At 39.5% G+C, this 17,733-nt stretch overlaps 2 protein-coding genes across 2 annotated transcripts in view; one reads left to right on the forward strand and one right to left on the reverse strand.

The window, feature by feature from the left end:
- Nucleotides 1–17,733, reverse strand: part of LOC109093089 (protein mono-ADP-ribosyltransferase PARP15) — a 619,635-nt gene that overhangs the window by 53,543 nt on the left and 548,359 nt on the right. The gene's annotated exons all lie outside the window — the stretch shown is intronic.
- On the forward strand, nucleotides 1,371–16,091 carry si:dkey-185m8.2 (trichohyalin). Its single transcript, XM_042726816.1, is given in 4 exon segments — nucleotides 1,371–1,554; nucleotides 2,761–3,525; nucleotides 8,846–12,811; nucleotides 12,813–16,091. Coding segments are annotated over 4 exon segments (6,369 nt in total). The 5' UTR covers nucleotides 1,371–1,520; the 3' UTR covers nucleotides 14,417–16,091.

Genomic DNA, 17,733 nt, shown 5'->3' on the forward strand with positions numbered 1-17,733 from the left:
AGACGTTTTAACTTTAAACCTTTGCTTCTGGCCTAAACATGAGTCCATAATCCATAATGTTTAACTGATTAAAGGATTGTTTATTTTACTTTTTGTACAGCTCTTAAAACCGTGATATGCATAAAGGCACTGATTCAAAACATGCAATGTGGGATGCAAACATCAAGGTTTCTTTGTTTTTAAAAAGCTATATAGCAAAACAGCAACTTTCAAAACTGAATTATGACTGAAATTGGCTCTGGCCTATGACGGACGGTTGTGGCACCATGAAAACTGCTATCAAATTAGTCACCCAAAACATCATTCACTCAAATAACACTTGAGCTACTTTTTCCTCAATTCCAGTGCTGACAGATGTTCTAAATATTGCATTTGTAATGCAGAATAAGTAGAGAGAGAGGTTTTTACAGTGAAAATGTCCCACTATTTAAACAGTAAAAATAATCCCACTATTGCTTTCCAGTAAACATCCTTACAGCAAGAGGAAAAAGATGTTGCATAAGATATTAACTTATCTTAAATGCATTTAGTCTTGTTCCACTCTTAAATTACTATTTATTGCATGGCATTATAGATCTTCTGGGCAGTTTGCGTCATTGCTTCAGGCGTTCTATATGGAAATATCTTGTTTTGCCAAAGTTTCTAAGGGGAAACATGATGTTCGGACCCCTTCGGATGCTTTGGGAGAGTATGAGTCACAGGCATGAGCTCACCTTTAGATTGAACAGAAGCACTGGAGAACAGGCAACTTTCTTTCACCATGAACTTTAACGCAGAAGATGTAATGCCTTGGTACAATATGAGAGCTTGTCAAAGCAGATTAACAAGCAAATCAAATCTAGTTGCATAACACAAGTTGGACACGGTCTACAGCTTATAAATGCGCTTTTCATGAAAATGTTCGGTGGGACTAGCAGGTCATACATGTGTGTGTGTGTGTGTGTGTGTGTGCGTGTGTGTGTGTTTGTAATTACATATACATTTATACACGTATGTATATACATATATATATACACATTTTTTGTGTGTGTGTGTGTGTGTGTGTGTGTTTGTGTGTGATATGCGTGTGAGTGTGTCTTGATCAGATAAAACACACACACACATATATATGTGTGTGTGTGTGTGTGTGTGTGTGTGTGTGTTTTATCTGATCAAGATACTACCCCTGATGCATTTGACAGAAATGAACCTTCCTGAGCATCAAATAATACTTCAGAACAAAGCATCATGACATCAAGTAAGTTAATGCACATATGACATGAGCAACACTGACCACAAGGCTCCTTTTTGATTTCCGCCATACCCATGCAAGCAGTAGATAGTGCTTCCTGTGCCAACCACAGGTTAGTCACGTGATCAAGCTTCCACGTTCAGCGCTTTGTTCCGCTCTACTGTTGTTCCGTGCATTAATAGGAAGTCAGTCGCTTACGTTTAAAAGTTATTGAGGTGTAAAACAATGTTTTTGTTAAAAATATAGCTCAAAAAGAAGAACCAAGGAAGACAAAGACAGAAAGACAAAGATGGAAATGCAGAGAGAGGATCCTTCATTCTTGGGTGAGATAAGTATGATCATGATTGAAGTAGATGTATGCATATATGGACATGCACACAAATGTGCAAACATGTCTGAATGTCATTGCATTAGACAAAATATCAAAGCAAGTATTTGTATCTGCATATATAAAATGCTGTAGGCTTTTATATATGCTTTTTTATATAAAAGATCACAATATTGTCCTCATTTTCAACACTACTCGTTACAGCATTTCATACCAGACAAGTGGCTTTTAATGTGTGTTTGTGCTATCATTCTTGAAATTAATGACACTTGCTTTGAAATTTTGTTATCCTATGCAATAAAATTCAGATATTTTTCAGTATAGCTTAGGTCTGAACATACCCTTTGGGGCCAATTTGGAGTAATTCAGGCCTTGTCTCACTAAAAAGACAAATGTCTACATTTAGTTGATAAAATGTTTTTAAAAGAGACTTTTATGCTCACCAGGGCTGCATTAATTAGATAAAAAAACAATGATATTATGAAATTTTATTACAATTTAAAATAACTACTTTCTATTTGAATATATTTTAAAATGTAATTTATTTCAGTGATGCAAAGCTTGAATTTCCAGCATCATTACTCCAGTCTTCAGTGTCACATGATCCTTCAGAAGTAATTCTAATGTGCTGATTTGCCGCCTAACCCTTGTGTGGTGTTCATATGTTTGTTACTCAGCCAGTGTCCGTGGGTCTGGTGAACCCGCTGCATTTTTTGGGTTTTTAATTCAACACAATAAAAAAAATGTATGTTAAAATACTCAACAGATGTTTAATTTATCCAAATTACAAGCAACATAAACAGCATATATGGTTAATTTTTGCCCTTTACCTTTGTTAGATCACATTTATGAATTAAAGTGCTACAACCTTGTGCAGCAATAGCAGGGGCAGAAACACAAAACTCACACTTACACTCACAGTCTCTCTCTCACACATACTCTCACACACACACACATACTAATAGCAGGCCCAGAGTATAGGAGGACAGAGTGAAACAGTTGTGCTGCTTCATACATTATTATAGTGGAAACTGTGATACATTTTTTCAGGATTCTTTGATGAATTCAATGCATTCATTTTATCTGAAATATAAATCTTTTGTACTGTCTTCTTTCTCATTTTGATCAATTGAATGCATCCTTAATTTCTTCTGAATGGTAGTGTATCCATGCATTAACAAACATTACCTTTCTCTCACAGTCAAGAGGCCGCAGGCAGTTGAGGCCAATGGAGAAAGTCTGAGTCACCAGCCGTCATCACTTCCTGAACTTCGCTTGGTTCTACTAGGCCGCAAAGGCGCTGGGAAAAGCTCAGCAGGAAACACCATCCTAGGCCTGGCGGGAGGGTTTGAGACGGGCAAACCGACCGAGGAGTGCGTGAAGAGGCGAGGCGATGTGGCAGGAAGGCGTGTTACGGTTGTGGATACCCCAGGCTGGGAATGGTACTATTCAGTGAACGGGACTCCTGGTTGGGTGAGGAGAGAAACAAAGCGAAGCATGTCCCTGTGTCCACCAGGTCCCCATGCCGTGCTTCTAGTGGTGCGATCCTGTACTTCAGTGACACCCGACTACCATCGGCAGATCGAGGAGCATCTGGAACTGCTGGGCAAAGCGGTGTGGGATCACACGCTGGTGCTGTTCACACGAGGGGACGAACTGGGCTCCCTTTCCATCGAACAGAGGATTCAAAACGGCGGCAAGGCCTTCCAGACGCTCCTGGAACGATGCGGGAACAGGTTTCACGTTTTGGAGAACAAGCGGCGTGCTGATGATGGATCACAGGTGAGGGAACTGATGAGGAAGATGGATAAGCTGGTGGAAGAGAGAAGAGGGAGGCATTATGAGACGGATCTGCTGCTTCTGGAGCTGGAGGTGGAGAGCAAACGCAGGGCTCGAGAGAGGAGGAAGAAACAGAGGCTGATGGAGGCGCAGACGCACAGAGGAAACATCAGAGCCATGCTGATGAGTGAGTAGACTGTGAAAAGTGTTGTTCTTCCTTAACATTTTTACTTATTATCATGACCATGAGGTCTTGCACCATTCAGATGAATGCAATAACTAACATTAAAATAACAATCTCAAGTCAAAATGGCTGGGACAGAGGATTAAGGTTCAATCATGATACATTTTCTTGAGAAGCAAAATGACATTCAAATGAACTCAATTTATGCTTAAAACAAGAAAACATAATGGCCAATGGGGTAACAACTTCATTTTTCCACAATGCCATGTATCTTGATTCAAGGATGTTTATATAATTGTGCTGGAAAATAAGACAAGAGCATGTTCTTAAAATTCATTCAGTGCAACAGAGACAGTCTTGTATTTGTGAGTATTGTGTAAATGTATTTGCAGAAGTCAGAACTATTTTCTAACTGTGAGTTTCAGGTTCTTGCATAAATGTTTCTCAAGAAAGGACACTGAACAAAAGGATAAGGTTCCAACTTCCTACACTTCTGACAGCATTAAATTTTCCATTGTCATTTTAGATGTTTAACATCTAAAATGACAATGGAAAATTTAATGCTGTCAGAAGTGTAGGAAGTTGGGACCTTATCCACAAACTGTCCAAAATAGTTTGTTAAAAATGAACCAGTTCCTTTGTTTTGGTTCTAAGAATGATTCACTCAAACACTGATGAAATATTTTAGAGCAGAGCATAGCTACAAAAATTTATATTTACTTTAGAAATTTCCATTAATTTTATTAATTTTCATGACTTTTCCAGCCTGTGTAAACAAAATTTTAACATTGCCTAATCATGAGAGTCCTGGTGGAAGTTCTGCATAATGCTTTAGTTTTTTTCAACTGCTTTTCAAAACTTCGCCTTTTTTTTTTTTTTTTTTTAAACTTTACACACAAATCAAAGAATTGCACACAAAAACTGCGAAATGCCACACATCTCTTGCAAAATGAAGCACTACATTCAAAATATCACAAACACATTTCAAAAGCAAACATTTGCAAACACCTTTGCAACAATATTAATTCCTGTTAGATTTTTGTGTATTACTAGAGAATTGTGTGTTGTGTTTTGCAAAAAGTGTCTTATGAAATTGAAAACTGAGTCAAAGGCTGAGAATTAGCATATGGTTTTGCAGATTTGGTGTGCGCTTCTGCTGTTTGAGTGTGAGCTTTCAGAAATTGTGTGAAAAGTAAAGATTTTGTGTAAGCAGTTGATAAAAACTGTAACTTTCAGAATCCCTTACATTTATTGAAACAGCTGCATTTTCAACAGTAAAAACTGCAGGTTGTGAGCTTGAACGTTGCCATTTCAGTAAACAAATCATTTTGCAAGCTTTGGCTATGTGCAGGGCAGAAAATTTCACAAAAAATTTCAACACCCAGAAATAAACAATTTGTCATGATTTACTCAACTCATGTTGCTCTAAGTTTGTACACTCATCATTTTTTTTTCTGTGAAACACACACACACATACAAAACTGTCAATGCTGAACTTTTTCATATACACTCAACAAAATTATAAACGCAACACTTTTGTTTTTGCCCCCATTTTTCATGAGCTGAACTCAAAGATCTAAGACTTTTTCTATGTACATAAAAAGGTCTATTTCTCTCAAATATTGTTCACAAATCTGTCTAAATCTGTGTTAGTGAGCACTTCTCGTTTGCCGAGATAATCCATCCACCTCACAGGTGTGGCATATGAAGATGCTGATTAGACAACATGATTATTGCACAGGTGTGCCTTAGGCTGGCTACAATAAAAGGCCACTCTAAAATGTGCAGTTTTACTGTATTGGCGGGTCCGGGGGGTCCGAAAACCAGTCAGTATCTGGTGTGACCACCATTTGCCTCACGCAGTGCAACACATCTCCTTCGCATAGAGTTTATCAGGTTGTTGATTGTGGCCTGTGGAATGTTGGTCCACTCCTCTTCAATGGCTGTGCAAAGTTGCTGGATATTGGCAGGAACTGGAACACACTGTGGTATACGCCAATCCAGAGCATCCCAAACTTGCTCAATGGATGACATGTCCGGGGAGTATGCTGGCCATGCAAGAACTGGGATGTTTTCAGCTTCCAGGAATTGTGTACAGATCCTTGCAACATGGGGCCGTGCATTACCATGCTGCAACATGAGGTGATGGTCGTGGATGAATGGCACATCAAGTTCAAGTTGAGCTTTATTGTCATTCCACTACATGTGTAGACATACAATGGAATGAAATGTCGTGCCTCACAGGACCACGATGCTACATAAATAGAGACATACAAGAGTGAAGTAAAACAGTAAAACCTATGCACAACTAACCTACTGTCAGATTTTGACTGTAAATATACTATATATATATATATATATATATATATATATATATATATATATATATATATATATATATATATATGTTTACCTATACATAAGCTAAAAAAATACAGACTATACAAATGCTTCACATACAGTGGGTACGGAAAGTATTCAGACCCCCTTAAACCCACTGCCATTCCTCCTTGCAGATCCTCTCCAGTTCTGTCAGGTTGGATGGTAAACATTGGTGGACAGCCATTTTCAGGTCTCTTCAGGGATGCTCAATTGGGTTTAAGTCAGGGCTCTGGCTGGGCCATTCAAGAACAGTCAGTTGTTGTGAAGCCACTCCTTCGTTATTTTAGCTGTGTGCTTAGGGTCATTGTCTTGTTGGAAGGTGAACCTTCGGGCCTGAGCACTCTGGAGAAGGTTTTCGTCCAGGATATCCCTGTACTTGGCCGCATTCATCTTTCCCTAGATTGCAACCAGTCATCCTGTCCCTGCAGCTGAAAAACACCCCCACAGCATGATGCTGCCACCACCATGCTTCACTGTTGGGACTGTATTGGACAGGTGATGAGCAGTGCCTGTTTTCTCCACACATACCACTTAGAATTAAGGCCAAAAAGTTCTATCTTGGTCTCATCAGACCAGAGAATCTTATTTCTCACCATCTTGGAGTCCTTCAGGTGTTTTTTCATGAGTCTTGCACTGAGGAGAGGCTTCCGTCGGGCCACTCTGCCATAAAGCCCCGACTGGTGGAGGGCTGCAGTGATGGTTGACTTTCTACAAATTTTTCCCATCTCCCGACTGCATCTCTGGAGCTCAGCCACAGTGATCTTTGGGTTCTTCTTTACCTCTCTCACCAAGGCTCTTCTCCCCCGATAGCTCAGTTTGGCCGGACGGCCAGCTCTAGGGAAGGGTTCTGGTCATCCCAAATGTCTTCCATTTAAGGATTATGGAGGCCACTGTGCTCTTAGGAACCTTAAGTGCAGCAGAAATTTTTTTTGTAACCTTGGCCAGATCTGTGCTTTGCCACAATTCTGTCTCTGAGCTCTTCAGGCAGTTCCTTTGACCTCATGATTCTCATTTGCTCTGACATTCACTGTGAGCTGTAAGGTCTTATATAGACAGGTGTGTGGCTTTCCTAATCAAGTCCAATCAGTATAATCAAATACAGCTGGACTCAAATGAAGGTTTAGAACCATCTCAAGGATGTTTAGAAGAAATGGACAGCACCTGAGTTAAATATATGAGTGTCATAGCAAAGGGTCTGAATCCTTAGGACCATGTGATATTTCAGTTTTTCTTTTTTAATAAATCTGCAAAAATGTCAACAATTCTGTGTTTTTCTGTCAATATGGGGTGCTGTGTGTACATTAATGAGGAAAAAAAAATAACTTAAATGATTTTAGCAAATGGCTGCAATATAACAAAGAGTGAAAAATTTAAAGGGGTCTGAATACTTTCCGTACCCACTGTAATACTATACCTATTCACAAACTAACAATAGTCCTCAGGATCTCTTCACGGTATCTCTGTGTATTCAAACTGCCATCAATAAAATAAACCTGTGTTCGTTGTCCATAACATATGCTTGCCCATACTAGAACCCACCGCCACCATGGGCCACTCGATCCACAATGTTGACATCAGCAAACCGCTCACCCACACGACGCCATACCCGTTGTCTGCCATCAGCCCTGTACAGTGAAAACCGGGATTCATCCGTGAAGAGAACACCTCTCCAAAGTGCCAGACACCGTCGAATGTGAGCATTTGCCCACTCAAGTCGGAATACGAAGATGAACTGCAGTCAGGTCGAGACCCCAATGAGGAAGATGAGCATGCAGATGAGCTTCACTGAGACGGTTTCTGACAGTTTGTGCAGAAACTCTTTGGTTATGCAAACCGATTGTTGCCGCAGCTGTCCAGGTGGCTGGTCTCAGACGATCTTGGAGGTGAAGATGCTGGATGTGGAGGTCCTGGGCTGCTGTGGTTACACATGGTCTGCGGTTGTGAGGCTGGTTGGATGTGCTGCCAAATTCTCTAAAACACCTTTGGAGACGGCTTATGGTAGAGAAATGAACATTCAATTCACGGGCAACAGATCTGGTGGACATTCCTGCAGTCAGCATGCCAATTGCACGCTCCCTCAAAACTTGAGACATCTGTGGCATTGTGCTGTATGATAAAACTGCACATTTTAGATTGGCCTTTTATTGTGGCCAGCCTAAGGCACACCTGTGCAATAATCATGCTGTCTAATCAGCATCTTGATATGCCACACCTGTGAGGTGGATGGATTATCTCGGCAAAGGAGAAGTGCTCACTAACACAGATTTAGACAGATTTGTGAACAATATTTGAGAAAAATAGGCCTTTTGTGTACATAGTAAGAGTCTTAGATCTTTGAGTTCAGATCATGAAAAATGTGTTGTCAAAAACAAAAGTGTTGCGTTTATAATTTTGTTCAGTGTAATTTAAAACTCACAAAACTATTATGTAAATACTTTCAAAAGACTTTAAATAAAATGCACCATTTTTTCTCATAAAAAAAATTATTATGTACATCCCATTTATTTATTTATTTATTCATTTATTCATTCATTCATTCAGCAGCAAGGCTACCTTCATTGTGAAAACAGAATTAATAATCAAAGTCATACAACTAACAAAAACACTACAAGACATTTAGGGTTAATACAACACAAAAATTCTAACCCACATTCAGGTGATAGTTAAGTTGATAGGTCAGTTAAACATCTCTGAGTAAAAATGTAAATTCTATGTGTGATCTGAATGCCTGCAAACATTACAATATTGTAAGATCTTAAAATAGGCCTACATAATACATCATCAAAGTGATGTACTGTAGATAACCTTCATTTGGCAAAAGACCTCATACTTATAATATTGCATCTAAATGATATTTCAACAAAAGTTATTATTTACAACTATAAAAGCTTCATTTATTTATTTATTTTATTTTTTGCATTGTTTCTCCTGTCTCTGCTAGACGATAATCCGCAAACTGAAGAGCTAGATGAGAAGAATCTCTTCTGCAGAGGTTCAAGGCGTCTCCCAGAGCTGAGACTGGTTCTCCTGGGAGAGAGGGAGACGGGAAAAAGCTCCGCCGGGAATGCCATCCTTGGAGGACCGGGATACTTTCAAAGCAGAGAGGCCACCGAGGAGTGTTCAAGACAGCAGACGGAGGTTTCTAACAGACTGGTGACGGTGGTGGATGTGCCCGGATGGGAGGGCGGACCAGAGGGATTTACTCCCGAGAGAGTGAAGCGAGAGATCGGACTGAGCGTAACGCTGTGTCCACCTGGACCGCATGCATTTCTACTGGCATTGAGAGTGGACGTAATCATCCAAGCACAGGCGGTGCGGGAGCATTTGGAGCTTTTGGGAGAGGCAGTGTGGAGACATACGCTTCTTTTGTTCACGAGGGGTGACCAGCTACGAGAGGGAGTCACCATTGAGCAGCACATCCAAGGAGGAGGAAAGGATCTTCGTTGGTTGGTGGAACGATGTTCAAACAGATTCCACGTCATCAGCAGCAACTCTTGTTTGGAATCACAAAATTCCAAAACACAGATAACGGAACTTCTGGAGAAGATCGAGAAGATGGTGGCGGGAAATCGATGCGAGGCATTCTCACCACTAGTGCATGAGATTCAAGAGTTAGGAAGACAAAAGAATGAGAAATTCCAGCTGAAGGTCAAGGAGTTTAGCGATAAGCTTCAACGGCAGGAGGAGGAACTGAAGAAAATGAAGGAACGAGAGGTCAGGAGCATTCGGTGGTTTTTCGAAAGACGCAAAAAAGACAAAGTGCAATCTCCCGGGAAGGCAGAGAGAGAAGAGACGCCGTACCGAGGAGAAGATGACAGGAGAAGCGTGATGGGCGAGCTGGAAGAGAGGATGGCGTGGTTGACGGAAGACAAGGAGCGAGAGTTACAAGAGCTGACCGCTGAAATGAGCAAAGTCATGGTGACTCTCCATCAGGGACTGAAAGAGAAAGAGCAACTGCGGATGAGATTGGAGGAGAGAGAGCGAGAGGGGGAAGAACTTAAAGAAAAAGTGGATGAACTTCAGATGAAACTGCTGGAAATGGAGCGCACAGGTGCCGTGAAAGAGCAAGAACGGAAAGAGAGAGAGGCTGAGATTCAGACTGCACACTTGGATGAGTTGAATGAACTTCAAAGCAAACTGCTGGAAGCTGAGCTAGAGAATGATAGGATGAGAGGAAAGGTTGAAGAAACTCAAAAAGAGATGGATGCATCACAAAGCAGGTATGAAGAAGAGGTTGTTTGGCAAAAGCAAGAGATGGAGAAGAAACTGAAAGAAAAGGACAATGAAACTGAAAACATTTTAAGAGAAATCGAGAAGGTGAAACTGAACGCTGAGAGCAGAGAAAGAGAACAAAGCCAGAGATTCAGTGAGCAAGTTGAGAAGAGAGAGAAAGAGATGGACAAGATGAGAGAGGGGATAGAGATGATGACACAAGAGATGGAGCAGCTACGGATGTCCTATCAGGAGCAAGTGAAAACCACAGAAGCTGAGAGAGAAATGCATAGAGAAACTGTGGAAAAATACAACACCCTCATTGATAAACTCGTAGGGAAAGATGAGGAAATAGAGCGAACGATGAGAGAGAAAGAAAAGGAGCTACATCAAAATGTTGAAACGCAAAAGAAACTTCAGCAAAAAGATGACGAAATAGTCTTATTAAGTCAAAGAGATCAGCAAAAAGAGCAAGAAATGGAGACATTGAAGCTAAACATTACAGAAAAACAGAGGGATTTAAAAAGGTTAAAAGACACCGTCCAGGCAAATGCTGAAAAACATGCAGCTGAACTTCAAGTTTTGAAGGAAGAGATGAAAACAAAAGAAGACGAAATAGACAAATTAATACAAAGAGACTTGGAGAAAGACAAAGACATTGACAAACTAAAGCAAAACATTAGCGAAAAACAAACTGATATTGAAAAGTTAAAAGACAGTATTGAAGAAAATGCAGCTCATCTAAAACTTCTCCAGGAAGAATTGAAGGCAAAAGAAGAGGAAAATGAAAAATTGAGACAAAGAGACCAGGAGAAAGAACGAGACATTGACATGCTTGGGCAAAACAATAGCAAAAAACAGAAAGACATTGAAAAGTTAAGAGACGATATTGAGGCACATATCCAAGAAAGTGCTGCTAAACTCAAGCATTTAGAGGAAGAGCTGGAAATAAAAGAAGAGGAAATAACCAAATTTAGACAAAGAGACCAGGAGAAAGAACGAGAGATTGACATGCTTGGGCAAAACAATTGCAAAAAACAGAAAGACATTGAAATGTTGAGAGACAATATTGAGGCACATATCCAAGAAAGTGCTGCTAAACTCAAGCATTTAGAGGAAGAGCTGGTAATAAAAGAAGAGGAAATAACCACATTAAGACAAAGAGAGCTGGAGAAAGACACAGAAATTCACACACTTAAGAAAAACATTATTGGCCAACAGCAGGACGCTGAAAAAATAAAAGACAGCCTGCAGTCGAATATTGAAGAAAGGGCTGCACAACTGAAGCTTTTAGAGGAAGAATTCAAAAGAAAGGAAAATGAAATCATCCAATTAAGAGCAAGAGACCTGGACAAAGACAGAGAAATGAACACAATGCGTGAAAACATTAGCGAAAAACAGAAAGAGTTTGAAAAGTTAAGAGCGAGTATTAAGGCACATGCTGAGGAAAGTGCAGCTAAACTAAACCATTTAGAGGAACAACTACAAACAAAAGAGGATGAAATAACCAAATTAAAACAAAAAGACTTGGAGAAGGACAAAGAAATGGACACACAGCTGCAAAACATCAACGAAAAACATAGAAGAGAAATAGAAAAACTGGAAAACATCATTCAAGCAAATACTGAAGAAGCTGCTGCTCAACTAAAACATCTAGAGGAAGAGTTTGAGGCAAAAATAGAGGCCTACAAAAGAAAGAATGCAATGATGGAAGAGGAGATGGAAAACATAACCAAACAGCAAAAGGAAGCAGAAAGATGCTCAGATGAGCTGAGACAACAGATCAGGGACGAGCAAGAACAAAACAATGTCCTACAAAACATGAACGCAGGACTGGGAAATAAATTAGAAGAGCTGAAGCGCAAATGTGAGGGCTATGAAAGAGATCTTCAGACTTCAGTTAAGCACTCTGAGAAACAGACGAAAGAAATTAGAGGGTTAGAACAAAAGATAGATGAGTTCAAACAGCTGCTGGAAGAGAAGGAGAAAGAGAAAGAGAGCGATATGCAAGACATGAAGGCATATTATGAGAAAAGACTAAGAGAAAGGCATGAAGAGCATGAGATGAGCATGATAGAGAGAGAGCAAGAACTTCACAGGAGAGAGAGGGAGGTAGAAAAGAAGGAAGATAAATTAGCACAAAGCAAACAAGATTTGTTAATTAGAGAGGATGAAGTGAATAGACGAGAACAGGATTTGGAGGAGCAAATGTACAAGATAAGAGAAGAGGAGAAGAATCTAGAAAACGAGAGTCAGAATAACAAACGTCTGGCTGCAGATCTGGTGCAAATGAGAGAGGAGATTGAAAAAAGAGCTGAAGAGTTTATGGATAGAGAGGAACATTTAAAGGCACAGGAACAGCAGATAAAATGTAAAAAGGAAGAGCTACAAGCAATGGAGAAGATATTGGAGACCAAGGAAAGGGAAATAAAAGATCTGACTGAAAAGCAGGAGAAAAATATGGAAAATCTTAGACAGCAGATGGAAAGAAGAGAACATGAGCTGCTGGAAATGGAGGCGAATTTTGTTAAAGAGCAATGCAGTCTTAAGGAAGAACAAAAATCTTTGGAGATGCTCAGAGCGAATCTGGAAACTAGAGAAAATGAACTTAATAAACGCGAGCAGATGTGGGAAGTGAAATCCCAAGAGCTTTCAAAGATCTCGGAGGAATTTGAAAATAACAAACACAATGGAGAAATGTCAAGCCGAGTTGAGTAATAAGGAATATGATCTTCTGCAAAAAATAAATGGACTGCAGATAAAGGAGCAAGAACTTGTCCAGAAGGAGCAGGACCTCGAACTCAAAGGTCAAAGGCTGATGGAGCAACATCGAGATATGGAAAATAAGCAGCAAAACCAGACAGCTTCATTTGATGAACTCGAGAGCATTAGAGAAGCATTAGGAAAAAGGGAGCAAGAGCTAATAAAAGGCGAAGAAGCTCTTTCTCAAAGAGAGCAGAAGCTAAAGAGTGAAGAAATCTATTTGGAGAAACGACAGGAAGTCATGCAAAATAGGGAACAAAAGCATGAAGACATGTTGAGCAGTCTGAAGAAACAGCAGGATGTTTCGAAAGACAGAGAACGTTCTTTAGATACCAGAGAAACAGAACTGCGACAACGGGAATCAGAGCTCGCTATGAGAGATAATAGCATGACGGATAAACACACACTTTTGCAGAACCAAGAATTAGATCTGAAAAAGAAAGCAAGCGATGTAGAGAACAAAACACAAATGCTAGAGCTCCTGAAAACAACACTAGATGGAAGAGAGAAAGAGCTTGAGGAACGTCAAAACCAACTGGACAGCAAAATGCTGGAGCTAAATAGTGAACAAGACAAGATGAAAAGGAAGCGAGAGGAACTTGAGAAATGGGAGAAGTATTTGTATAACACAGAGCTCAAATGGATGCACAAAGAGTCTTTCTCAGGGTATCAGCGATTGACAAACAGTGCTGAATTTAACGCAAAACGAATTGAAGTCGAAGACATCCATCGAATGCATCAGGAAGCAGGAGTAGATGGTGGCGTTTGTGATGCAAAAGACACAAGAAGTGACGTGCGAATGGAGTTGGCTACTATGAACCGTGCAAACAACAGATCGGTAAAGAACCAAAGGGTTAAACAAACACTGGAGGCCAAGCAAAAAGAGGAAGATGGTGAAAGTGACAACTCTGATGACGAAAGTGAGGAAGACTTCTTTGAATCTTCAAGCACCAGTTTCCAACCTAATTTACATACACCCCGGCCTGTGTCTGAGCTTAGGCTAATGATTTTAGGAGACTCCTGGTCGTCCCGTCACCCAGCGAGATGCACTATTGTGGGGCCTGATGCAGATAGAAGCAACCCTTGGAGGGGAGAGATATCCGGCAGACAGCTCTCTATCGTAGAGCCTCAGGGCCTGAAATGGAGATCTGGGTCTGACAGTAAAGACACCTTTCAAAAACACCTCTCTCAAAGCGCCTCTCTGTGTCAGCCTGGACCACACGCCTTCATCCTGGTGATTCCTGCTTACGTGTCCTTCACTGGTCAGTACAGGCATGCAGTGGAACGTACCATGTCTGCAATAGGAAAAGCATCATGGAGGCACACTATCATTCTGCTCACCTGGGGGGAAACATTAGGAGAGCGTGTCCAGCAGCATGTGAAGAGAAACAGCGACCTGGAGCGGCTGGTCCGAAAGTGTGGGAACAGATGCCATGTGCTTAACAATGGAAACCGGAAATCTGATGTGGTGAATTTACTGGAGAAGGTTGAGGAGATGCTGGGGGGAAACAATGGACAATACTACAAAATAGACTGAAAACGAGCGTTAAGCATTTAAACCGAGCTTTTATGGCTGTGAATAATATGTAAATTGTGAAAAATCCAATAGATTGATTTGAGATTCTTGGCTTTAAACATTATTTATGTAATTAGAATTAACTACAAAAATAAAATAAACAATTTTCAAATGACTTTCCTTTAGGAGGAAAAATTTATTTTGGACAAGAGTAAGAGAATTACAGCAATACATGTGAGTATTATGTAAATCACACACTTACCAGACGATGGCGCGCTTGTATTAGATGTTCCTCTCATTGGCTGCACAATCAATACTGTTATTCATAGTGTTTTGTAATCTTCAACTAATCTGTTAGCAAATATGAGGAACAAACGCTCTTTTCTCTGTTTTTGATACCATCCCATGAGGAAAACACATGATTAATTTCCAAACCGCCCCAAGTAAACAGACATAGGATATTTTATGTGCAACTATCATTTCAGTCTAAAAATTAATCATTAAAATTTAGCCCCACTCCTCATAATGTGTAGCGAGAATTGGAAAGATAAAAAGACGACAAATTAGTTAACACGATTCAAACATATTCAGGAATACTCCAGAACATAGAATGGATTTTCCATTAGTGCCTCAGCAAGTGGAGTCTTGCTGCGCATCCGCTGAGATTCTGACAGGTAAATTATTACCTTTAAAAAGGGGTCTGTTTCCTCTGAAAGAGAAACTCTTTCCATCGAGTGAAAAACACACATTTGAAATGGAATTCTTTTTTTATGGCCCTCACACAGCAAACCCAAACGTTTACATATAATCTGAGGTAATTGCGCGATGGCGTCGGATATTCCTCCGCCTCGCCATTACACGAGTCAAGCGGGTGAAATGTTGAAAAATAGTTCTTCAGCAGCGTTTCATCTTCCCCCACAACGTTTGTATCTGTCTGCAGGGGGCCTATTTTTAAGTCGTTGAAAGAATCTATAATTTATCACTTATGACATCGAGTAGAGATTTTATTTTATCAGACCACATTGTGATTTAGGGAAACACTTCAATTAGAGGAAAATAATATGCAATCTAACTGAAAGTGTGTCTGAGTGCATTAGTCGACTCCTTCCATTTGTCCATTAATTGTTATTTTGGGGTTTCTAGTCATTATCTGCACTATAGCCTTTTAAGGTAATGAACACGGCCATGCTAACATCATTTCACCAGCATAAACTTCTAATTTCAGTCTCCTCTTCAACCACTAGACTGATGTGCATTCATTGCTGTGCTTATTGAATGAATCCAGCCATCTCTAATGGATGATAAAACCTCTTGACAATTCTAATTAGCCTAGATTCACAGCAATTACCATATGTCCATTTCTCTTTCGGTCAGATCAAATCAAGCAGTGCTGAGGTTTTTATATGTCAGGATGTAAAGCACTTCATTCATGTTTCACGTTCTAATTACGTCGTTTTAGTTTGTCTGCATGAAACTTTTCCAAATGAATGTCAATGTTTCCAATTTTCCAATACTCAAAATCACATGTCAGTAGTAGGCTATCGGTTTATTATCATTTCTCTCCTAAATACAGTGACTCTTAGAGACGTAATGCAGAACGTATAACAGAACATGTAGACTAACAGACAAATTTACAAAGTTCATTATTGCACTAATGCATGACACAGCAGCAATAAATGTGATCATATTAAACAATACATTTTTGTCTAAGTTTGTCGCTATATAATGCAACACGTTTTAATACATTAAGTCCAAATAATGCTTTATTTTTATAGTCTCAAGTTTGGCCCATCAGCCGTTGACAGACTCTGACCCTCCAGATGCCCTTTAAAAACGCCCCCTTTGGTGCTTGTATTTCTGTTGTCAAGAACTTCAGATGCTGTCTGTAGCGCAGTGTGCAGCGAACTAATAAAGGTCAAACCGATGTCTCTGAGGACAGACAAATCAGTTCTGATGGACCATGAGGAGCATCACTAAATGCTGAGCTTCTCGTGAATGATTTAAAATCTAGCACCACGCTTGAAGAAAACTACAAAACTGACCTCAGATCAGTAAAGGCCAACCTTTAGCCACATTTACATGTGGACCATGAAGAAAAGACAATTTTAGGTGATTTCTTTTTTTGTTGTTGTAGCCTACCTTGAAAAACTTTTGACTTAGTAAAAAGCATATTGCATGTTGTTTTGACCTAGACAAGCATGTGAGCAAATGTTTCAATAGCTTGTTAAATGTCAGTGTATTGAAACTTCACAAGACGGAACAGTATATAATGAAAATAAAAACTTTAATGAAATTTTGAAGTTTGATAAAAGACCATGTTTTGGCGTTTCAAAATAGAATTAAATTTTAATGCCAGTAAAAAAATCTATCAATCAATCAGTTATCTTTGGCAGGTGTTGTTAACCTTATGTTAATTTCATGAAGCAACAAGAACTTTTTGTGCACAAAGAAAACAAAAGTAACGATTTTATCCAACAATTTCTTCTTTTCTGTGTCAGTCTTAAATATGTGTTCATGAGAGTGACACAATGCGTGCATGTGTTGCTGCTGATGCCGTCATTCTGAAATAGAACCTGGATGCACTGTGCTTTGTTTACAAGCAGAGGAAGATGCACACTGTACATAAAACAAGATTTAGACAGAGAGGAAGAATTGAAATTTTTGGCCCAGCTTTACTTATTTGAACCAGAATATGCAGAAGCTGAACTAAGAGAGATGAGCCAACATGATCAGGAATAAACCAGAGCAAAACCAAATATGCTCTCTTGTTTGAATCTGCATAATTGTTCTGGTAAAAAGATTAAATATTCAAATATGTGTTGTTGTATTTTTCTGAAGCCACAACCCTCCCAAAATGTTTTAACCATTTAACGTATGGAATGATTTACATATTATATAAAAATATAACAATTTAACTTGCATTTTACTTATAAATCAGGACAGATCATCAACAAAAATAGCACAAAATATGTTTGACTGAAATACTACAACAATGTTCAGGTTTGACAGTTGTGATCCTGCTAAAGACAAAGTTGTTTAGAAATTAAGGAAAAGGAAGCTTACCCAGCTTAATCTTTAATCTTAACTGTGGGTTTATAGTTATTTTTTGAAAACAAACTGAAAATCTTTAAAACAAGTCCTAATAGCACCCCATGTGAAAGTGAAAAATAGTTGAGAATACTATTAAAGACAAATCACTACTGATATTTTAATATGTACCATGCTGTTTGCATGCTATTCCAATAGCTTTAAAGAATGCCATGACACTATCAGAGCTTTGGATGTTTTCACTGTGTTGGTAATCTATTGGTTTACCTACAGAGTTGTTTACACACTGT

The sequence above is a fragment of the Cyprinus carpio genome, chromosome B7 (assembly GCF_018340385.1).
Source record: "Cyprinus carpio isolate SPL01 chromosome B7, ASM1834038v1, whole genome shotgun sequence".
NCBI lineage: Eukaryota > Metazoa > Chordata > Actinopteri > Cypriniformes > Cyprinidae > Cyprinus > Cyprinus carpio.